The following is a 20,871-nucleotide window of genomic DNA, read 5'->3' on the forward strand; positions in this document are numbered from 1 at the left end:
GCCTGGGATTGGAGCCGAGTGTGTCAAGGGCTGGGCTGGAAGATGGTTCTGGTCAGGGTGGCAGCTGCTGGCCCATTGAACTTGTTGGGCCCTTTCTGAGCACTTCCCTTGCCCCTTTCTCTTAACATGGCCCAAGATAGGACAGTCCTTTCTTACCCATTTCTCAGCTCGGTGCTTCCCCCTTCCCTCCCTCCCTCCCTGAGGTGCCGAACCTGGGACTTCCTCTGTCTTTCTTTAGTTGTGTTGCTTTCTTCCATGGGTCTTTGGTGTGACTGGTTTTCTCATTCTTGCACTTTCTTATATTTGCTCACATGCTTATATCTCTAGGTCATATTATCTCCCTCTTTGCATGTTCAGAGCTTCTTGTGTGCACACAGTACTCCATACAAAGATTCTCCGTTCCCTGTCTGTGGACACGCTTTTGGATGCTTTTTCTTGTGGATTTTCCACATAGCTCTGTGAACATGCTCTTGGAACCTGTCTTGTTTTCTGTGCATCTCTCACCCATCGAGAGCCTTCCTGATCTCTCAACACAATCCCATCTCTCCATGTCTGTCTGTATACAGCTCCCCCCGCCCCCTCTGTCTAACATGTTTTCTGTTTCTCTCCCTTCCCTGTCTCTGCTTCTGTCTCTTCTCCTCTCTCTCTTCTCTCCCTCTCCCCTGGTTGTTCCTCCTCCTCCTCCTCTTCCTTCCCCCCACTCCCATCTCCCCTTGGTCCGTCCACTGCATAGTCGAAGGAGCTGCAGATCAAGAAGCAGTTCCAGGAGACGTGCAAGATCCAGACTCGGCAGTACAAGGCTCTGCGGGCACACTTGCTGGAGACCACGCCCAAAGCTCAGCACAAGAGCCTCCTTAAGCGGCTCAAGGAGGAACAGACCCGCAAGCTGGCAATCCTGGCCGAGCAATACGACCAGTCCATCTCAGAGATGCTCAGCTCACAGGCGGTGAGGCCGGGGCCCAGGGAGGGAGCATGCTGGAGAGCAGCCTCCATACACCCCGCTTAGTCGTGGGCAGTAGAAGGTGGGGGTGTGGACAGAGTTGGGGCGTTTTGTACTTGGGAAACAAGATTTTCTCCTGCTGATGATATTGTCTACAATGGGTTTATTGTTAACTCTTAGTGTTTTCTTAAAGGGCTGACAAGGCAGCCTGCCTACTCTCTACCAAGAACCTGAGTTTGTTTAACATGTGACAGGGCGCAGTCAAAGTGATTGTGGTCCTCAGCCAATTTGAAGGTGGTTGTTCTCAAAGGGATCAGACACAGCACTGGTGGTGGTTACACATACATACAGTGCAAAACTGTAAAAAGTCAAAAGTGTTTCCACTTCTTGCCATTCTCCCTTACATCCCCTCTCAGAGGTGACTCTTGTTAACAATTAACTGTGTGGTCTAGATTTTTCCCTATGCATCTTTGGCACGTTATATAAAACTTTAACAAGAGTGAAGTCATAGTGTATACACTGTTTTCTGACTTCCTATTGCCACTTAATATTCCTTGGACATCTTTCCATATTAGTACTCATATCTCATAGTTTTCCGTGGTATAGATGGAGCATAATTCCTTTAACCAGCCCTGTACTGGTGAGTGTTTAGGTGGTTTCTGGTATTTAACTATTAGGCCACTTCATGAGCATCACACACGTTGCAGGCATAATTGGGCGATAAATTCCTGGGAGTGTAATTGCTGTGTCACAGGGTGCCAGCATCTTTAATTGGGAGAGATGCTGAGACTGGAGCTTCTTGAAACCTAAGGGCCCACGCCTACCTGGGGCAGGGGTGAATTGTGGGAGTGGTGGGGGAGGTCCCCGAAACCATTTTCTTCCTTTTTTCCAGCTGCGGCTTGATGAGACCCAAGAGGCAGAGTTCCAGGCCCTTCGGCAGCAGCTTCAACAGGAGCTGGAGCTGCTCAACGCTTACCAGAGCAAGATCAAGATCCGTACAGAGAGTCAACATGAGAGGGAGCTACGGGAGCTGGAGCAGAGAGTAGCTCTAAGGCGGGCACTCTTGGAGCAGCGGGTAAGGGGGCTTGGCCTCCAGGATGGGGTAGGAAGGGCAGACTCCCCACCCATGGACTCTCTGATCTCTGTTCTGGGTGCCCCAGGTGGAAGAGGAGCTGCTGGCCCTGCAGACAGGGCGCTCCGAGCGAATCCGGAGTTTGCTCGAGCGGCAGGCCCGTGAGATCGAGGCCTTCGATGCTGAGAGCATGAGGCTGGGCTTCTCCAGCATGGCTCTGGGGGGCATCCCAGCCGAGGCTGCTGCCCAGGGCTACCCTGCTCCACCCCCGGCCCCTGCTTGGCCCTCCCGTCCTGTTCCCCGTTCAGGGGCACACTGGAGCCATGGCCCTCCCCCACCAGGCATGCCCCCCCCAGCCTGGCGTCAGCCCTCTCTGCTGGCTCCCCCAGGTCCCCCAAACTGGCTGGGGCCTCCGGCACAAAGCGGGACACCCCGTGGTGGAGCTTTGCTGCTGCTAAGAAACAGCCCCCAGCCCCTACGGCGGGCAGCCTCGGGGAGCAGTGGCAGTGAGAACGTGGGCCCGCCTGCTGCCGCCGTGCCTGGGCCTCTGAGCCGCAGCACCAGTGTTGCTTCCCACATCCTCAATGGTTCTTCCCACTTCTATTCCTGAAGTGCAGGGTGGATGAGTGGATGGATGGGGCAGGGGTAGGGTGGGTGGAGTCTGGTCCCGGAGGGCAGAAGCTTGAGGCCCACCCAAGAGTGGGGGGCGGAATGTCAGTTCCAGCTCCCTTCAGACCTCCTCATCTCATGAGCTTCTTGGGGCTGGCCAGGGCCCAGGGTCTGCTTGGGCATAGGTGCCTCCCTACCATGGTGCCAGGATCTCCCTCCATCACAGCCTCGGGAAAGGAGGGAGGTGCGCAAGTCAACTATTCATCTGGTCCCCTGGGGCGGGGAAGGGTGGGTCTAGATATATTATATTCAGAGAATTATACTACCCCCCTGCACTGGGGCTGTGGACTGGGGATGCCAGGGGCCCCCAGGTCTGGGACCCAGCAGAGCAGGTCTGGGGCCCAGGGCAGGGAGAACGGGAGGAGGAGGACTTCGTGGGAAAGAAGAATCAGGATGGGGTCTTGGGGTCATGATGCCTGGGTCTCTCCATTCCCCCGTTACTGTCTGACGTCCTGTGCCGTCTTGTCCTTTATTTTATTTTTTTTTTTAATTGGGATCAGGGCTGGGGCAGGGGAACAAGGAAGGACCTTGGAAGTGACTGCTCCCGAGCCTGGGGCAGTCATAGGAGCCCCCTTAGTTTATGGGGCTGGCATAGAGGCCCAGGGCAAGCTTTTAATAAACTGTTGGTTATTCTAACAGACCCCAGGACTCTCCCTTTCTGTCTAAGTTGTGTACTAAGGATGGTTTCAATGGCAAGTGATAGTTTACTTGTACTTAAAAAGAGAATTTGTTGGGCTGTGTAAAATTCAGTGATTTTGTTGACTTCACACGTAACTGGACCCAGGGCCTCAGTGGAGGTCATCAACCTCTTGACTTTTAATTCCCCTGCTTTCCTTTGAAACTTTGGCTTCAAAGATTCTCAGAAGATTCACTTCATGCACAGGCACCTGGCAACTCTGAGCTTCCATCTTACCAGCAACCTCAACAAAGAGCCCCAGCAAGGTCCTGAGGCAACTTCCCGGCTGCTCTATTTGTGGCCAGGGGCATGGGGAGCACTGCTTGGTCAAGTCGAGGTCCTGCATCACCCCTTTTAGGCTGTAAGTAGTCAGCCTGTGAGCTGAGGGGCTGTTTCCCAAAGGAGGGGAAAGGAAGACATAAGCACCAGCTGCCTCCAAGCCATGTGTGCCTCACACACCTCCTAAGGCCAGTTACTCAGAGCCTCCTCTCAGCTAGGCAGTAGGTCTTTAGAGCCAAAAGCAGGGTCATTAGAGAGCCCCCTGAGCAGGCTGCAGAGCAGGGGGGCACGCCCTCCTTGGATGCGGCCCTGTGGCAGACTAGATGGCAAAGTTGGAGAGTAGCCTTCCCTGGACAACCTGGGAGTCTGGACAACTGAAGTCCTGGCCCAGGGGATAGGGGGCAAGAGTGTGGGACCAGTTTTGATGAGACAACTACAAACACTCCTTTATTAAGTTTTAAAGAAATAAGCCCCTGTAAATACCCTAAACTGAGAACGTGAAGCCAAGAAATAGGGTCCCAACAACTTGTGTCTCTGGGGGCTGGCTACAAGTCTCCTCCAGAGAAAGCTGCTTCCACTACGTGCAGGCACAGAGCTGGGGCCGCTGTACGCACTCTGTACAAGTGGGCAAATCTCCTGGGGGTGGGGGGAGCTCAGTTACTCTCCCCATCGCTACTGATGATGCCGCGCATGTGTGACCAGTCTGGGGGTGGGGGGTGGGGCAGCTCTTCCTCTGAATCCAGGGTCCTGCGGTACAGCTCCCCTGGAGGGGCTGCTTCTCTTGAAGGGTTCCAGGCTGTGCGTCTTCGTGGCCGGCCTGGGGCAAAGTAGAAACAGGAGATAGTTGTCTAAGAAAGCCTAAGCCCCATCTGCTGAGAAAATGAGAGGAAGCCCCTCACCTGAACTGCTGATGATGTTGGCAACATCCAAGGAGGCCACCTCGGCTGCCTCCTCCCGCTGTTCTTTCAGGGCCCGACACTTCTCCAGGGAAGGGTTACCTAGGGCAGAAAGGGCTAGCGATCCTCTCCCCTGAAGCCAGGGCCACCCCTGCAGCCCCCAGGTCACAGCCAGCCTCACCCTTCATGCCCAGAGCTTCCAGCTCTGCCCGGAGGACACTCAGGCGCTCCTTGTGCGAGCGACAGGAGCCCAGCAGCTTCTTGTAGTTGCGATGGGCGCCGCAGGCCCGGATGTAGCGCTTTAGCCTCACTACAGCTGGGTGGTCCTCACCATGGCGACCAGAGTCAGCCTGGCAAGGAAAGACAGCAGCTGAAGGCCGAGCCTCCTGGACCTGTGTCAGGGTTTCCCTCTTCCCTGATACCGGACTCCCACCCCCATCTTCACCCTTACCTTCCCACCTTTGGGCTCTGGGCTTCCATCTGAGGAGGAGGAAGAAGAGCTTCGTGTCCTGCCTTTCTTGTAGCTCTTCTTGGAAGAGCGATTCTTCCTCTCCTCCTTGGCCTTGCCCCCTGCCTCACTGTCACTCACCTCCCTCTCCAAGTCACTCTCCTCATCGATGACAGTGCCTGCTTTGACTGCCTTTCTAGTGCCTTTTGCAGTTGGTTCCCCCTCTCTCCAGCTGTCTTCCCCATCCTCCTCGCTGCTTCCACTCTGCCTTTTCCCGCTGTTGCACTGGGTCCCTTCCTTGCTCTTCCTCCACACCAGGGGTTTTTCATCTCCGTCGCTGTCATCCCCGCTGTGTGTTGCCTCTTTTTCTATCCCTCTCCACAAGTCTCCCATCAGCTTCCCTACCCTGCCTTTCTGCTGACAGCTCCTCTCCTCCCAAGATGGCCTTTTCCCTCCATTACTCCTGGCTCTGGGTTTCCAGTCCTCTTCCTCCTCCTCTTCCTCTCTGTTCTCTTTCTTCTTGGTTGGGGTCTCCTCCTCCTCCTCACTCTCTCTTTTATTTTCCTGGTGGCTTTTAGCACTTTGCTTTCCCTCCCGCTTCTTTCCTGCCCTCTGGGCAGGTTCCTCCTCATGGTCCTCAGTCTCTTCCCTGGCCTGCTTCCTACTGGCTGAAGCCTTGCCTGGCACCTGTTTCTTCTTTGTCACAGTTTTCTTCGAAGTCCTGCCCTTCTCCTCCCTTTCCTCCTCCTCTTTCCCCTCCTCTTCCTCACTGCTCTCTTCCTCCCAGGCATTACTCCTGACAGAGCCCTCCTCCTCCTCACTATTCTCCTTCACCACCTCCTTCTCTAATCCTGCCTTTGCAGTCGGATCCCTCTGCTGTTCATCCTCATCATTGCTCTCCTCAATTGCTTTCTTTGAGGCTCGCCTTGGACTCTCCTCCTCGGCTGAGCTGACTTCTGCTGCTGCCATCCCGTTCTTTGGAGGGGGCCCAAGGCACTCTGGACTGGAGGCTGTGGAGTTGGGCTCTGGAATATGGAGAGTAAGAACTGTTAGGACAGGTTCCTCCACTTGGGATAGGTTGCCTCCAGCCCTGCTCTGACAGTTAGGTGGAGGGAAGGGCAGCAGGAAACCTAACTACAAGTTCATCCAGTTCCTGGTTCCTAACTCACTGGCTTGCCTCATACCTAAGGACATAGTACCTGCTCAATAAATACCTTTTGAATGAACCAACAATGCAGAAGGTGCTGACAGCAGGGAGGAAGTACTAACCTGATTCTGAATTGAAGCGGAACCTTTTTCTCTCTGGATCGCTGCAGGGAGTGGGAGGCCTCTTCACCTTCTTCCTAAGGTCTAGCTTCTCCCTGGTTCCTGCTTCATCTACCTGTGTAGACATCAAGGGGGCAAAACGTGTACCCAGGTGGTGTTCACCTCAGACTCCTCCTCCTCGACGACAAACCCCGCCGTCCGGGGCCCAGGCTCGTGCCCACACCTGCATCTTCAGTAGCTCCTCCTCCACCAGCCGCTTCAGCGCCTGCTTCTCCTCGGGTTCCAGATGGTCGCGGCCCGCGTGAGCCAAAAACCTCCGCCGCACGATGGAGTGTGTGAGCGTGCTGCGGGGACATGGTGTCAAGAGGGAGTTCTCGTCCCGCCCCCTGCCCTTTCCAGCCCCAACTCCAACCCCCAACGCACCTGAGGTCAGGGCGGCCTCGGAAGAGGCTACGGGTGAATTCCTGCATCTCGCTCTCCCGCGCCATTTTGCTCCACCCGGGATTAGCGGCTCCCGCCTTTTTTCCTGTCGGCCTCCGTCAGAGCGTTTGACAGGAGGTCGCGCAAGCGCAGTGTCCTGGCACCGTAGGGTAAGGGACCGTTAGGTCGCAGTGGTGAGCCGCTTGAACCGAGAACTTTGCCAGACAAAACTTGCTTTTTCCAGGCAGTTGGAGTGTCTCGCGGCTCATTCCCTTTCTTAGAATAAATCTTTTCTAAAGGTTCTCATTAGAAACCGCTTCGGCGCCGGCAAGCTTAGTTGTGACGTCAACAACCCGCGACTTTGCCTCTATCCGTGGTCGCGCACCAGCTAATCCGCTGTTATTTAGAAAGGCAGAAAAAAGGGGACTCCTCGCCAAGAGACTGGGAATCTCTGAGGGCGGCAGGGAGCCTTTTTGTGGCTTCAAATCTCTAAGCACGTTTGGTATCAGTAACGGCACCCTCCGCCATCAGCCATCTCTCTGACGCCATCTTTAGCGTAGCCACCGGATACCGCGCTCCTTTCCCGATACACCCCAGGAGGGCAGCCAGTGCGGTTAGGCTCCTTGGGCCCGGGGTACGCCGGGAATTGTAGTCCGGGGGCACAGCCTTGCAAAGTCTCCGGAAGTCGAGGTGTGAGAGACCGTGCCGAGCCGCCTCCGGGTAGCGGGACTCCCTACGCTGGGGCACTGCTCCGGGGGCCAATCATGAACGGGCCGGCGGACTGCGAAGTGGACTACAAGAAGAAATACCGGAACCTGAAGCGGAAGCTCAAGTTCCTCATCTACGTGAGTGTTGGGTCTGGGAAGGTTGTGGGTGGTGGGGCCTGATAGAACCTCAGTTTACCCTTATGTAAAAAGGGGGGGGGCGAGCTGTTGCCGAGTTCACAGCCCTTTACGGATGGTCATTGGTTCAGCGTCCACTCTGTCCGTGGTACAGGAACACGAGTGTTTCCAGGAGGAACTGCGGAAGGCACAGAGGAAATTGCTGAAGGTGTCCCGGGACAAGAGGTGAGACACGTTGGGGGTGGGGGTGGGGGTAGGTGTGGATCTACATCTGGGCTCTCTCCTGGAATAGGACCACAGATTTCTAGTGCCTACCTTGGGGCTGTTATGAGTATCCGACAGGTCAGTTGGGAGGGTCGAGGGCCAGGGAGAGCATTGCTGAGTTGGGAATAAACACTCTTGTTCTCCCCGCCTCTTCAGTTTCCTCCTAGACCGACTTCTGCAGTATGAGAACGTGGATGAAGATTCTTCCGGTGAGCACTATCATGAAAACTTGGTGAAGGACATGACTTCTGGCACTTCAGCAAGCTTCCTGGGCTCCTGCTTTTAGGCTCTGGAGGCTGATACAAACTCCAAAGATTCTTTAAGCCTAGTTGCTTGCCTTCCACCTTTACCATTCTTTCACTATTCAAGTATTTAGCAATAATCTGTTTCAGGCACTGTGCTTGGCCTAGGGGATGCCTGGTAATCAAAATGGTCAAAGCTGGTGGCCTCTTATAATGTGTATTCTAGTTGAGGTGGGGTGGGGACATGTAAACAAAAAGGTAGAATTTTAGATAGTGGTAAGGGCTTTAAAAAGAATAAAAGCAGGGCTGTGCAGTAATGATTGAAGTAGAGCAGAGGTTGACAGACTTTTCAATGCTTTAGGCTGTGCAGGACATAGTCTATCTCACAACTCTTCAGCTCTGCTGTTGTAGTGCAAAAGCAGCCATGGATGATTGGTAAATAAATGAGCCTGGCTGCATTTTAATAAAACTTTATTTACAGACACTGAAATTTGAATTTCATATATAATATTCAAGAGTTGTGAAATGTTATTGCTTTGGATTTTTTTTTCCAGCCATTTAAAAACATAAAAGCCATTCTGAGATTGTGGACTGTACAAAAGCAGGAGGCAGGCAACATCTCAATAGAGTGGTCAAGAAAAGCCTTTTTTAGGGAGTAATATTTGAGCTGGCATCTAAATGATAAGAAGGAACCAAGCCTGTGAAGATATGAGTAAGAGCTTACCAGGCAGGGGGAAAAGCGGATGCCCTACAGTAAGAATGGCTGGGCATGTTTGAAGATCAGAGGGCCTGAAGCATATAGAGTGGTGTTTTTCAAACTATTTGCATACTGCTTACCGTTAACGGTATATTTTACGTCACTACCTGAGTTCCCATGTGCATACTTACTTACAAAATAAAGTTTAATGAAACAGTGTTAAGGTAGTGATCGCTACATGCAATTCATCCTGATACTTTTTAGACTCTCTTTTTTTTTTTTTTTTATCCTTTAAAATGCTGGTTGCAAAACCACTAAGTTTATTTCATGACTAATTGGTTGAAACCCACAGTTAGAAAATACCCCTCAGGAGGGTATTTGTGGCCCTCTTCCAGGGAAGGGCCATCATAAGCCAGGTCAAGTATTTCCACAATACCTCTGAACACAGATTTGGAGCAGGGATCAACAAGTTACCACCAGCTAGGCTGCTAGTTTTTGTAAATCACTTTTCATTGGAACATGTAATACCCATTCATTGATTTATCATAGGAAGATGGTAGGAAAGATCAGAAAGATAGGCAGAGGCTACGTTATGTAGGTCATGGCAAAAAGCTTAACTTTTATTCGAGTCTCTTATTCTTTCCCTGTCTCCTAATTAACTTCTCATTTGAGGGGAAATCCAGGCAGGTGGCATGAGAGAACCTAGCACATTCATGGGCAGGGTGTAAACCCATCTGGAGATTATTAATATTAACACGATGTCTGTGTAAAGTGACAAAAGAGAACCAGTGTTGAATCATGCTATATTTTCCATCATTTTGCATTATCCCAGGTTGCTAAATGTGTTCTTTCCAAGAAGTTTGATTAAATTACTGTATGCATCACAGAGCCAGAGATGTAAGCTGCCACTTACATCCTGGAGAAACCTGCACTGGTCAGGGAGACACCCCCACACAGCACTGCGCAGCCAGGTGGGAGGAGAAGGCTTTGGGGGAGCCAGCAATCAGTCACCGGAGCCTGAGGGGCTCTGGGAGACATCACAGAGACAGTGGCTTTTTAAAGGATCATCTGGGCAGAGAAATTGGGAATGGCATTTGTCATGTGTAGCAATTATTAAATGAATGACAGACTTTTTAGACAGAGGTGTAGAATTGGGAAATCTCTTTTTTGATGAAGTAGGTTGGTGGGATGTGAAGAGGGACATCATCAGACGTTTACGTTTTAGTTCATTCTAGGGTTGGAGCAGACAGCGACACAACTGTTATGCATGACAGCAAATGTATACAGTAATTCAGTCAAACTTCTTGGAAGGAACACATTTAGCAATGTAGAATAATGCAAAATAATGGAAAACATAGCATGATTCAACACTGGTTCTCTTTTGTCATTTAACACAGGTATCGTGTTGATATTAGACCAAGGCACAAAATGTTTAGTGTATAAACCAGTTTCTTTTAAGGTCTAGGATTTTATTTTAGTCTTTTATGTGACATTGGACCACTGTACCCAGTATTTTATGTATAATTTATAGTAATGGTAACATATAATATCTCTCCTTTTATGTCTGACTTACTTCACTCAGCATTATATTTTCAAGGCTTATTCATGTTGCCATATGTTTCAGGACCTTGTTCCTTCTTACTGCTGCATAGTATTCCATTGTATGTATATACCACATTTTGTTTATCCACTTGCCTGTTGAAGGAACTTGGATTGTTTCCATCTCTTGGCAATTGTGAACAAATGTCTCTTCATGTCACTGCTTTCAGATCTTCTGGGTGTATACCGAGAATTTAGCAGGCTTTTTTGATGTGGTGGTGGTCTGATTTGGTGACAGTTAGAATGGGGGGGGGGTGGTGGATGAAACTAGGAGAGATTTGGGGGGCGGAATGACAGGACTGGATATGGGGAGAGAAGCAGAGGGAGGAGCTGCAGGCAGCTTAGAGGCAGTTGAGAGAGTGGTAGACAGCTGGACAGGGAGTCACAGAGCTGGCTTCCAGCCTGACGCCATGCCTTACTTTCTGAGCCTCAGTGACCTGTCTGGAACGTGGGGGTGTGCCGTTCCTCCTTGGACAGGTGTGAAAATGAGGAGAGGTGGTGAACACAAGCATCCTACACTGAAACCAACACATAAGAAGTGCTTGACAAACACGTTATCATGGAGGACCCAGGAAGCAGGTTGTGAGGGACATTTTAAGAAGCTGGGGAAACTGTGGACCTTCCCAAAACAGCACGTGTTGTGGGGTCAGATTCCCCTGGAGCCTTTCTTGAGGAGCCGAGGTTACCCTCCAGTAGATAATACTGGGACCCCTGCCCCCCACCGCTGACCAGCCCTCCTCCCTCACAGACTCAGATGCCACTGCATCTTCCGAGAACAGCGAGACAGAGGGGACACCCAAGTTGTCGTCGGATACTCCAGCTCCCAAGAGGTGAGGAAAAGCCAACATTCCTCTCTCCGGGCTAGGAGGGCAGGGGCTGGGGCACCTGGGCCTCCTAGCTGCCTCTGACCCCCTCCCCTGTCCTTTCTCCAGGAAGAGAAGCCCTCCGCTGGGGGGTGCCCCCTCCCCCTCCAGCCTCTCCCTGCCTCCTTCAACAGGGTTTCCCCTTCAGGCCTCCGGGGCCCCCTCCCCATACCTGAGCTCGGTGAGTTGGGGTCAAGGGTGGGAAGTGGTGAACTAAGATGCCTGGGAATAGGTGGCATCATTTGGGCAGAAGGGCCAGGCCCTCGGGGTGAAGCCAGCCTAGCTCTGGGGACACCCCTTGGAAGGTGTGTGTTGGGGCTGCCCACTTCCTCTCTCTGGTGCAGGAATGGGGGACAGACTCGAGTAGAGAGCAGACTCCAGGACAAAGTCCTGCTGCTGTCCCCTCCCCTTCTGTTCTCTTAGGAGCGAGGGGGAGCCACACTCATCACCATCTCTTTTGTTTTTCCATTCTTCCTCCTGTTTGCATTTCTTCCCTTCACCCCTCACCCCAATCCACCCCATTTCCCATCTCCATCACCCACTCCCGCCACTGCAGCTGGCTTCTCCCACCTATCCCCCATTCCCTTCTGACTACCTGGCCCTACAGCTGCCCGAGCCCAGCCCCCTGAGGTCCAAGCGGGAGAAACGGCCCCGCCTGCCCCGGAAACTCAAGGTACCCTGATTGGGGAACAGCAGGGAGGGGTCAGAACAGCAGGAGGCTAGCCAGGAGGGAGGCTCAGGACAGGGGCTGGGGGTCTGTCCCAGAACTGATTTGGGGCTGCTGGGTCCTTGCCCAGGGCAGGGCACAGAGGGGTGGGTCAGAGAAGTCCTGGCTCACAGGCTGGTTGTTGGAGACACATCAGGGGCAGACCCAGCCTTGGGGGACTCAGAGCCAGGGTCTGGCCAGTAAACTGCTGCAGTGTAGCCAGTAGCAGCAAGGCTTGGTTTTCACATGTTGGGATGTTTGGTGAGGCCAGGCAGCCCGGACAAGGGAAGAAGATCTAGAATCAAGTCGAGGCTCCACCAGTTAAAATCCACGTGACCTTGAGCAGGTCTCTCTGACCCTCTAGGTCTCTGATTCTGCACCTGTAAACGATTAAACTAGATTTCATCAGCAAGTGTTTATTGAGCACCTGCTATCTGCCAGGCATTGGTCGAGGTGCTTCAGACGCAGTAGTGAACAAACTAAAATCCTTGTCACCACGGAGCTCATATTCTGGCAAGAAAGGCAGAAAATAGGAAGATGAAGAAGTGCCAACGGAGAGAACTGGAGTCAAGTCAAGTGGCTGGCAAGCACCCGGGTGGATGGGGACTGGCATTAATGATTGGGGGGCTGGGATGCTGTTTAATCAGAGACCTTAAGGAAATGAGAATAAGCAAAGTGGCTCTCCGGGAAAGAGTTTTGGTCGGAGGAAACAGTGCAAAGGCCCTGAGGAGAACCCGTCTGACTTGTTTAAGGACTGGGACGAAGGCCTGTGTAGCTGGAGGGAAGTCAGAAGGGGAGATGAGAGAGGATAAGAGGTCAGAGAAGTGACCAAGGGGCAGGACCAGGGAGGGCCTTGTGAGCACTTTAAAGGATGGAAGAAATGGGGCGCCATGGGTGCAGGTTGGGCCGGGGAGCTGTCTGATCTCACTTATGCTCTGCAGCAGAATGGCCGAGACTGCCGTGAGCAGGGAGACCAGCGAGGCGGCCCCGTGGTCCTCCAGGTGCCGTGGAGAGGGGATGGGAATGAGCTGCAGGATGTTCTGAAAGACCACCCGTGGGCTGTAAGAAAGTGGAGAGGGTTTTTCACCTGAAGTACAGTTGTCTTTTTCTGAGACCAGGAGGACTATGGGAGGAGCAGGTTTTAGAGGGAAGATGAGGAGTTTGGTTCTGGAGATGTGGAGATGCTATCTGGAAATGTCAACCAGACAGCAGGATATGTGGGGTTCACAGGGGAGAATGTTGGGGTGCAGAGGGGAGAGGACTCCCTCAGGGAGATGAGGAGGAGTCAGCCGAGGACAGAGAAGGCACAGTGTCTTCTGCGACCCCTTCCAACTCTTGAATCGAAGTTGGAAATGGCCCAGGCTGAGCCCCTCTCGATTTGGCAGCCTGTAGGCTCAGGGCTCTGGAGCCAGAAGTGCATTGGGAGCCGTGTTTGTGGGGGTCAGGACTGTGGGTTCTGGAGTGTGCGTCCCAGTTCTGCCCCTTGCTCTCGTGTGGCCTCGGCCCTGCGAGTTAACCTCCTGCTCCTGAAAGGTGGGGGTGATGATACTGGCTCTTCCCCTTGGAGGGTGTTTACTTCTGGCCTGTAGGGTGGGATGGTAGAGCAGGTGGAGTCAAGCAAAGCCTGGAGTAGGTGGCTGGAGGGGTGGGGTGGGTACGAGGAGTTTGAGGAGTCCTGGTTGCAGGCGGGTCCCGAAGGAGAGGAATGTCAGGGAGCTGAGTTCTGGACACACATGAGAGAAAATGTTCGATGGGAAAAGGCCCAATTCAATTGCTGTGCCTGGATGAGAGGATGGACCAGAGAAGTTCTAAAAAAAAAAAAAAAAAAAAAAAAAGAGTAACATTTGAGCCCAGGGTCAGTGGTCTCTGGGTACTGCAGGCTGAGAGGCTTGGAGGACAGTGGGAACGAAGACTCGGGGGCCTGGCGGAAGTGTGGGCCAGAGTAGGAGTGGGAAAAGAACAGCATTGGAAAGAAAGAGAGGATGGGGCAGACTATAGAAGGCCTCAGAGCCCAGAACCAGGAGTTGACCTGTTGGTGTAAGGGAGTGGGAGCTGCTGGAAGTTTCTGAGCGATTCGGTGTGAATAGATTGGAGGTAGCGAGACTGAGCGGAGGAAGAAAAGCTGTGAAGATGGAAGCAAGTTAGGAAAGAGCTTGGGCCTGAGCCAGACGTGGCTTTGAATCTCAGCCCCTCCACTCCCGGCGTGGTCTTGGGCCTGGCCTCAGCTTCCTTCTCCATTGGGTGGGACTCAGCCTAGCGCCCGCTCCCTGTCAGCCATAGGTAAACCTGAGCTGCCACTGGGGGCCATGAGGAAGCCAGTGAGTCCAGGCCAGCGTAGAACACGGGGCGTGGGGTGGGGATGGAGAGATGGTGGCCAGAGGAGGGGCAGTCCTCACGCAGCCGTGCTTGTGTGTCTGTGCCGTTGCGTAAATGCGAGTATCTGGCATTAGGTGCAAGGGTGCTTGTGAGGAGGGGGCCCCGTCTGTCATCGTCCTTTGAGAACCTCCATTTCCATGCCTCAGTTTCCTCCTCTGGCAGATCACCTCCCCTCCCTCTCAGCGCAGACAGAAGGACCAGAGATCATTAACAGAGAGCCCCTGGCACGCAGTGGTTGCTCAGAACAGTTTGTACCCACAGGCCAAGCCCAAGGGCTGTCACCGAGGCCCAGAGACCTGACCCGCCAGGGGTAGGGGTGGAGGGTTGGGCAGGACAGAGGCCACTTCCCAGCCTCAGAAGGCACAGCAGGACTTTGGCAGATAGAGGAGGACATTGAAGTGAAGGGCCAGGCCCGTCGTCGGGCCGCTGCACTGCCTGTCCCCAGGGCAGCGAGGGGCCTGAGGGCCGCCAGTGGGGGGGTGACATGCTCAGGTTTGTGTTTTAGAGAGATCACTCTGGCTGCACTGAGGAGGAGGAGCTGGCTCGGGGAGAGGCTGAAGGCAGGGAGTCCAGTTAGGAGGCTGGTACCGTAGCACAGGTGAGCCGAGAGGAGGGCCCGGCCGAGGCCAGTGGCTGCGGGGATCCCAAGGAGGGGCCGTCCTAGATAGAAGAGTTAGAAGCCTCAGAAGGTGGGGGGTGAAGAGGCTGCCTGGGCCCCAGCTTGGGGGACCTGTGATACCCTCCACAGGACCAGTTAGTCCTGCAGGAGGAGAGGAAGCCGGTGGCAGCAGGCAGTATCAGGTGCCCAGGAGGCAGGCAGGCAGGCACTCCGGGCTGACTCGGCCGCTCTTACAGGGGCAGCCAGGGTGCCTCCCTGGCAAGGACAGGGCCCAGCCTCCCCACATCCCCCCATCACTTCCATCACCACCCCTCACCCCCAGGCATTTGCTGGTTTGGGACTCTGAAGGGGCTGAGGTAGGGGCAGGCCCCAGGCTCCAGCGTTGGCCAGCCAGTTTCTGTTCACTGCCCCTTGAATGTGCCTTTGCCCCCTGCCCTGGTTCCCAAAACTGCCTTGAAGGGGCAGTGCCCAGCCTCCCAGAGCCCCTAGAGCCCCCCTGACCGGCACCCCCCTTTCTTCCCTTCCTGCTGCAGATGGCGGTGGGACCCCCCGATTGCCCTGTGGGAGGGCCGCTGACCTTCCCTGGTCGGGGTTCCGGGGCGGGGGTGGGGGCAGCCCTGGCCCCGCTGCCCCCTCCCAAGATGCCCCCCCCCACAATCCTGAGCACCGTCCCTCGGCAGATGTTCAGCGACACGGGCAGCGGGGACGATGCCCTGGACGGGGACGATGACCTGGTGATCGACATCCCGGAGTGACCGCCACCTACCCCCACCACCCCCAGCCCCGTATCTGCACACACGCGCCCCAGCTTCCTCAGAGGCATTTATTGACACCCAGTTGCCATGCTTCGGCCACTGACACAATCAGAAAAGGCGTAAACATGCACAGATGTCCCCTGGGAAGGCGGGCCCCTCACCAGGGAGGGCAAGCCCTGTCCCACATCCCGGCCCCATCCAGGGGACACTTAGTAAAGGAGTGCCAGGGAGCAACTGCCACCCCTCAGGAGGCAGAGCCCCTGCAGTGGGCACCCCTTTAAGTGGGCAGCTGTACAGGGCTAGTTTTGTTAACGAAGACTCTATTATATTAAAGAGGTGGCTCTTTTCTATTTCTTGTCGTTCCTTCGTGGGAAATGTTCTCCTCCTCCGAACCCCCCCCAATCCGACCTCCTCCCTGGGCGGGAGGGGGACGAGCAGCCTGGAGAGGCGGGAGGGAGGAGCAGCAGCCAGGCCTGGGGCGGGGGCGCTGAGGACAAGGACAGTGGTTTGCATATTTGCATATAGTAGCAAGTCAGGCAGGAGGAGGTTTGCATATGTGAATATAGATCTCCACAGTCCCTCAGGAGAAGACAGGCCCACGGTCGCAGAGAATCTCACAAGATAAGACAGGAAGTGCGGGGCAGGGGCCACCCACCCCGTGTAAACGTGCAATGCTGAGCCCGGGCGAGGGCTGGGGGCTGTCGCCTGCTCAGGCCGAGGGCAGGGCAGCCGCGGGGGGCAGCTCACTGGTCAGGGTGTGCCAGCGCTCCAGTGCTGTGTCCGGCTGCTGCAGACAGTCGTCCCAGTGTTTCCGGGCCTCCCCCCGGGCTCCCGGCCCCAGGGACACACCACCTGAGGAGCAGGCGCAGGCCACCAAGTCAGGGCCCCCGCGGCTGCCCCTCGGCTGCCCTCAGCACCACCCGGCCGGCTCCTCCCCTCACCGATGAAGTCGTTGGATTTGCCGATGTCATAGTCCCAGACCGTGACCTCCAGGGTCTTGGTGGCCAGAGCAGAGCGTTCCATCTCATAGAAAAACTCCTGGGGACAGGGCAAGCAAGCCACGCCTGCTGGCCGGCCCTGGCCCCGGCCTCCTCCAGCCCACCTCATTACTGGCCGCCCACTCCATTTACCTCATTAAATTCTGGATTTAGAGTCTTCTTCTTCACACATGTCTTATGCTTAGATTTCTTATCCACGTCTGGCCTCAGGTACCTGGTGGTGGAGGAGGCTGGTTCAAGGACTGGCCAGGTCCCAGGGAAGGCTGGGACGGGGTCAGCTTCCCGGGATGGGAGGCTGGGACGGGGTCGGCTTCCCGGGATTGGGAGGCTGGGATGGGGGTCGGCTTCCCGGGAGGGGAGGCTGGCTTTCCGGGCAGGGCGAGGCTCACGTCTTGACGTAGGGGTCAGAGTAGCCATTGACGTCCATGGCAGCCAGATGGGCGCAGCGCACGATGCCCACCAGCAGCCCCCGGCGCCGAGTGCTGTAGCTGAGGCTCAGCAGTATCCGGCCGCGCTCCTCCAACAGGCCGGGGCCCTGCTCAGCCTGCTCCAGCTGCAGGGCAGTGGGGCAGGGGCAAGGGTCAACCTGAGTCCTGCACCCCCCCTCAACCCCAGTACAGTCCCCATGAGGTGCCTCACCTCCTTCAGGTAACAGGAGATGCCCCTCAGCGCCGCCGACATGGAAGAGGGTGAGGCCAGCTGAGGGGGCAGAGAGAAGATTCCAGAAACTTGGTCTCTCCAGGACCCCCTCCCCCTGGCGCACCTGCAGCCCCACCCCCACAGACCGGGACCTGGCGCTCGAGGCAGATATTGAAATGCTTCTTCTCTGAGGGCTTGAGGCGGCGGAGGGGCACGCGGATCTCCCCGATGAACTCATTGTGGCTCAGTTTGTCCTCGTCACAGACGGCGATCCTGGTGGGGAACTGCAGGGTCAGAGTCAGGGCCTCTGGGGTACCTGAACCCTGCTCCAGTGTGGGAAGAAGATCATCAGACAGGACTGAGGACCCGAGAATGGTCCCAGCTCTGTCCTAAACACTCTAAATGCCTCCTCTGCAAAATGGGCTTCCTCAACAAGGGCCGTGGGGCACACACCAGGCCTGGAGCTCCAGACGGACGTGTCCCTGTTCCTCTGCCCCTCCCTTTCCAGCTGCCTGGACTCTCCTTGGTCCATCAGGCCCTGTCAGCTACTCCTGGATGCCCTCAGGGGCCTTGGGGACCACCCCCTCCCCTGGCAGGGCCTGGGGCAGCATGTGACTGAGCATGATGGGGGCGGGTCACAGATTTGGATGGAAGAGCTAGAAAGGCCCTGAGGAGACTTGGGCAGCCAGACAAGGACCCTGCACCACCTCTGGCTTGCCTGAGGAACATGGGATCCCCGAGAGATGAAGAAATGATTGCTTTCACTTCCCTCCATCCCTTTCCACAGCCTCCTGCACTTCCTTCTGCTCCATTGAGCAGCTGTGCAGTGTATGTGGAATCAAATCCCAGCTCTGCTACTTAGGGGCTCCCTGTGTGACCTTGGCAGGCCACTAACCTCCCTCCTAAGCCTCAATTAGATTTAGAAAATGGAGTTAGTTGAAGGGCCATCTCTTCAAGCTATCGTGAGGGTCCAGTGACATCAACGGAAGCCCAGGCCTGGGTGCTAATGAGCCCTCCATAAGGGTGAGGTTTTCTCAGGCCTCCTCCTCTCACTTCGGGAATATGGTGCCAGCCTTCCTGGTTTCTGCCTCTAGCCTCCCCCACCAGTCTACCCCCAAGCCCAGTGCCAGGGTGAGGTCTCCAGCATGCAGCCCTGGCCACGCCCCCTCCCTATGCCAACCCTTCCCTGGCTCTCTGCAGCGAGGTCACTGCTGGAGCCGGGCTTTGCTGCCCTCCATGCGCCTCCACTTGAGGGAATGCTCTCCCCACAATTCTCCCTCCCGAGCCAGGGGAGTCAGTTCTCTGTCCTGGAAGACTTCCCTCCCTAGAGATTTCAGGGGAACGCAGGACCCGGAATGGGCACATGCTAAGCTGCATAGACCTGGCTTATGTCCAGGGCTCTGGGAAGGGGTCTCGGTGACCAGGAAAAATTTCCAGGAGAAGGCAGAGCTTAGGCTGAGCCTCATGTGATGAGTGGGACTCACGCAGGCAGAGAGGAAGCCGGGGTCCAGGGGCACGTGCGCAGAGGAGCCGGAGGACAGCTTCGGTGGCAGGGATGCCGCCAAAGGGGCTGGGGGCCACTGATCGTTCCGGGGCAGTGGAGAGGCAGGGGGGTCGGGGCCCAGCGCTGGCAGGAATCCTCGGGAACGAGGCAGCTGCAGCCCTCACCTGAGCACCTTGTGGGTGATGTCGTCGTCCGTGATGCCGCTGTACCTCAGGTCCTCGTTCCACACAGGGTTCAGCGTGTTCCTCTGAGTCTTGGTTTTCAGCTTATTGGCCTATGGGGTAGAGATGAAGAGTCTGGGATCCAGGTGCTCAGAGGGGCGGGGCTGGCACTGGGGGCTGAAGGCAGGGCTTGGGGGGCAGGCCTGCAGGCCAGGCCAGGAGAGGGAGGAGGCCTTTACCTTGCAGGCTCCAGGTAGCAGGTGCAGCTTGACGTAGGGGTCGGCAAGGCCATTAAAATCCATGGGCTTGAGGCCCTGGAGGGGAGGGAAAGGAAGAGAGCTATGGGTTCCCAACACCTCTTCCCCCCCTTCCCTCCCTCCCTACTTCTGGGGAGCTGGACCCCTGAAGTGTGGAGAGCCCAGAAGGGAAGAGAGGGGTGGGTCAGGCCTGGGGGAGGGAAGCGGGCTGGAAACCCACCCTTCCCCGGGCCCACCTTGGCCCTGAGGATACTGCAGTGCAGAGTGCAGGAGGCCTGGTCGTAGAGAAGGTCAAACTCCAGCGTGCCCAGGGCAGCTGGGGGAGAGGGAAAGGTGGTGTGAGTCAGTGTGTAAAGCAGGTACGCAAGAGACACCCCGGGGCGGGTAGGGGAGGTGAAGGGGCATGTGCATGTCTGCGACTCAGTCAGCCTGGGAGCGTGTGTGCAAGAGGCTGAGTGGGCATGTGCGTGTGTGCGCGTCTGGGTCCCCGGCTCGGCCGCAGCTCGGGCTGTGTGGGTGGCTGAGTGTCTCCGCAGAAATATTGAATATTAAGCCTTGCTGAGCGGTAATCACCACCCAGACTGCAGCTGTGGCTGCAGCGCCCATCTGCCTCCCCCCAACCACCACCCACGCACATGCCCCCCACTCCCCCAAGCAGGCCCAGGACCCTCCCCGCCAGCCCCCAGACTCACTGGTATCGTCCGAGTCATAGCTGTCCACCTCCACTCCGTCCTCAGGCGTGGTGGCCCCAAGGAGGGCCGCTGGCGAGCCCAGGGCCAGGGGCGCCAGGCGAGCCGGGGTCTCCCCATAGGCCCCGCCCCCCCCTTCGGGTCCTGGTCCCCGGCGGGGGAAGTAATCAGAGATCTGGCGGATGGGCCGGATGGGCCCAGGGCACACGTTGATGGCCATGTGCTCCCGGATGTTGATGGCCATGCGGTCGCCCCTGCGGCCCCTCATGCAGTACCCCTGGCTGGGGGAGGGATGCGAGAGAACGCCATCCTGGGGGATTCCTCCCACTGCCGTCTGCGGGTCCCTCCCTGCCCTCCCTGAGTGTCAGGAGAGGGTGGCCTGTGCCCTCCAGAAGCTGGGCCTTGCTCCCCAGGGGCTGAGCTGCTAGCCCACTCCCGGGGAGAGACCCTGGCTCCACCTTTTCCCTAGACTGTCCCTTTGTCCTTCTTCCCACTGCCTGCCCCTTATTCTAGGCTCCTGTCTGCTACCCTGGCTAATCCCCAAGCAGCCCCAGAAGGACCCTTGTCTGTCCCTCTGAGGCTCTGTCCATCCCTCTGCACCAGACACTGCCTGGCTGGCTGGGTGTTACCCACCCCTCTAGACTTTCCCCTCCCACAGTCCCTCCATCCAACCCCAGTTTGCCTGATCACCAGCCCCCCCGCCCCCCAAGGTGGGGACCCCTGCCTCAGATGCCCACCCCTGAGCCTGGTTCCCCAGGGAAGCCAGAAATTGCAGCCGCTGGAGAGCTCCACACCCCCGCAGGCACACACAGCCTAACACACGCACTCGCCCTCACCCTCACGCCCGGTCCAGCCCCCGGCACCTGTCAACGAGCGTCCAACAGGTGCCCCGGCCCCGGGGGGACGGCGGGTGCAGGCTGGGCGGCGGCGGCCGACGGTTCCCAGGGCGGCCGGCGAGAAGAGCGCGGAGTCCGGCTGTGTGCGCCGAGAGGGA

The 20,871-nt window shown here is 56.2% G+C and overlaps 4 protein-coding genes across 20 annotated transcripts in view; 2 read left to right on the forward strand and 2 right to left on the reverse strand.

Annotated features, from left to right (window-relative positions):
• TAOK2 (TAO kinase 2) overlaps window positions 1-3,321 on the forward strand; it is a 17,949-nt gene extending 14,628 nt beyond the window's left edge. For both annotated transcript variants that reach the window (XM_037813844.1, XM_037813845.1), the window contains exons 17-19: window positions 734-946; window positions 1,833-2,015; window positions 2,101-3,321. In XM_037813844.1, coding sequence (XP_037669772.1) covers window positions 734-946; window positions 1,833-2,015; window positions 2,101-2,622 — 918 coding nt within the window. In that variant the 3' untranslated portion in view covers window positions 2,623-3,321. The remainder of the gene's footprint in view (window positions 1-733; window positions 947-1,832; window positions 2,016-2,100) is intronic.
• On the reverse strand, window positions 3,166-7,249 carry HIRIP3 (HIRA interacting protein 3). Its single transcript, XM_037813846.1, has 7 exons — window positions 6,670-7,249; window positions 6,470-6,590; window positions 6,250-6,361; window positions 4,984-6,005; window positions 4,714-4,882; window positions 4,536-4,634; window positions 3,166-4,453 (listed from the first exon to the last, which is right to left on the reverse strand). The coding sequence occupies exons 1-7, from the start codon at window positions 6,732-6,734 to the stop codon at window positions 4,290-4,292; spliced, it is 1,752 nt and encodes a 583-aa protein (XP_037669774.1). The 5' UTR covers window positions 6,735-7,249; the 3' UTR covers window positions 3,166-4,289.
• INO80E (INO80 complex subunit E) lies at window positions 6,628-15,993 on the forward strand. Of its 14 annotated transcripts, none has more exons than XM_037813855.1 (9): window positions 6,632-7,511; window positions 7,663-7,733; window positions 7,929-7,981; window positions 11,059-11,140; window positions 11,243-11,354; window positions 11,730-11,846; window positions 12,821-12,940; window positions 14,761-14,853; window positions 15,555-15,993. In XM_037813855.1, exons 1-8 carry the CDS (start codon window positions 7,431-7,433, stop codon window positions 14,830-14,832), a joined length of 708 nt encoding a protein of 235 aa, XP_037669783.1. In that variant the 5' UTR covers window positions 6,632-7,430; the 3' UTR covers window positions 14,833-14,853; window positions 15,555-15,993. The 14 variants fall into 14 exon arrangements, with proteins under 14 accessions (XP_037669781.1, XP_037669783.1, XP_037669784.1 ...); XM_037813854.1 differs by lacking the exon at window positions 15,555-15,993 and adding an exon at window positions 15,408-15,541 and having other exon boundaries at window positions 6,633-7,511; XM_037813857.1 differs by lacking the exon at window positions 15,555-15,993 and adding an exon at window positions 15,408-15,541 and having other exon boundaries at window positions 6,636-7,511; window positions 12,821-12,880.
• On the reverse strand, window positions 15,693-20,871 carry DOC2A (double C2 domain alpha). 3 transcript variants are annotated; one of them, XM_037813848.1, is made up of 11 exons: window positions 20,741-20,871; window positions 19,881-20,158; window positions 19,425-19,504; window positions 19,171-19,245; window positions 18,935-19,044; window positions 17,413-17,539; window positions 17,267-17,326; window positions 17,017-17,180; window positions 16,760-16,841; window positions 16,571-16,667; window positions 15,693-16,481 (listed from the first exon to the last, which is right to left on the reverse strand). In XM_037813848.1, exons 2-11 carry the CDS (start codon window positions 20,143-20,145, stop codon window positions 16,339-16,341), a joined length of 1,203 nt encoding a protein of 400 aa, XP_037669776.1. In that variant the 5' UTR covers window positions 20,146-20,158; window positions 20,741-20,871; the 3' UTR covers window positions 15,693-16,338. The 3 variants fall into 3 exon arrangements, with proteins under 3 accessions (XP_037669776.1, XP_037669777.1, XP_037669775.1); XM_037813849.1 differs by having other exon boundaries at window positions 17,419-17,539; window positions 20,714-20,867; XM_037813847.1 differs by having other exon boundaries at window positions 20,714-20,867.

The sequence above is a fragment of the Choloepus didactylus genome, chromosome 21 (assembly GCF_015220235.1).
Source record: "Choloepus didactylus isolate mChoDid1 chromosome 21, mChoDid1.pri, whole genome shotgun sequence".
Lineage (NCBI taxonomy): Eukaryota > Metazoa > Chordata > Mammalia > Pilosa > Megalonychidae > Choloepus > Choloepus didactylus.

What these genes read in the sequence shown, in the direction of transcription:
- HIRIP3 (XM_037813846.1), bottom strand. Translation starts at nt 6,734, where the DNA reads ATGGCGCGGGAGAGCGAGATGCAGGAATTCACCCGTAGCCTCTTCCGA. An exon ending in AGGAGCTACTGAAGATGCAG is followed by an intron (nt 6,362 to 6,469) that starts GTGTGGGCACGA and finishes ATGTCTACACAG; the next exon opens with GTAGATGAAGCAGGAACCAG. An exon ending in CCGCTTCAATTCAGAATCAG is followed by an intron (nt 6,006 to 6,249) that starts GTTAGTACTTCC and finishes TCCATATTCCAG; the next exon opens with AGCCCAACTCCACAGCCTCC.
- INO80E (XM_037813850.1), top strand. Translation starts at nt 7,431, where the DNA reads ATGAACGGGCCGGCGGACTGCGAAGTGGACTACAAGAAGAAATACCGG. An exon ending in CCTCCCCATACCTGAGCTCG is followed by an intron (nt 11,355 to 11,729) that starts GTGAGTTGGGGT and finishes CCGCCACTGCAG; the next exon opens with CTGGCTTCTCCCACCTATCC. An exon ending in GCCTGCCCCGGAAACTCAAG is followed by an intron (nt 11,847 to 12,820) that starts GTACCCTGATTG and finishes TATGCTCTGCAG; the next exon opens with CAGAATGGCCGAGACTGCCG.
- DOC2A (XM_037813848.1), bottom strand. Translation starts at nt 20,145, where the DNA reads ATGAGGGGCCGCAGGGGCGACCGCATGGCCATCAACATCCGGGAGCAC. An exon ending in ATCACCCACAAGGTGCTCAG is followed by an intron (nt 17,540 to 18,934) that starts GTGAGGGCTGCA and finishes GTTCCCCACCAG; the next exon opens with GATCGCCGTCTGTGACGAGG. An exon ending in TCTGACCCCTACGTCAAGAC is followed by an intron (nt 16,842 to 17,016) that starts GTGAGCCTCGCC and finishes CTCCACCACCAG; the next exon opens with GTACCTGAGGCCAGACGTGG.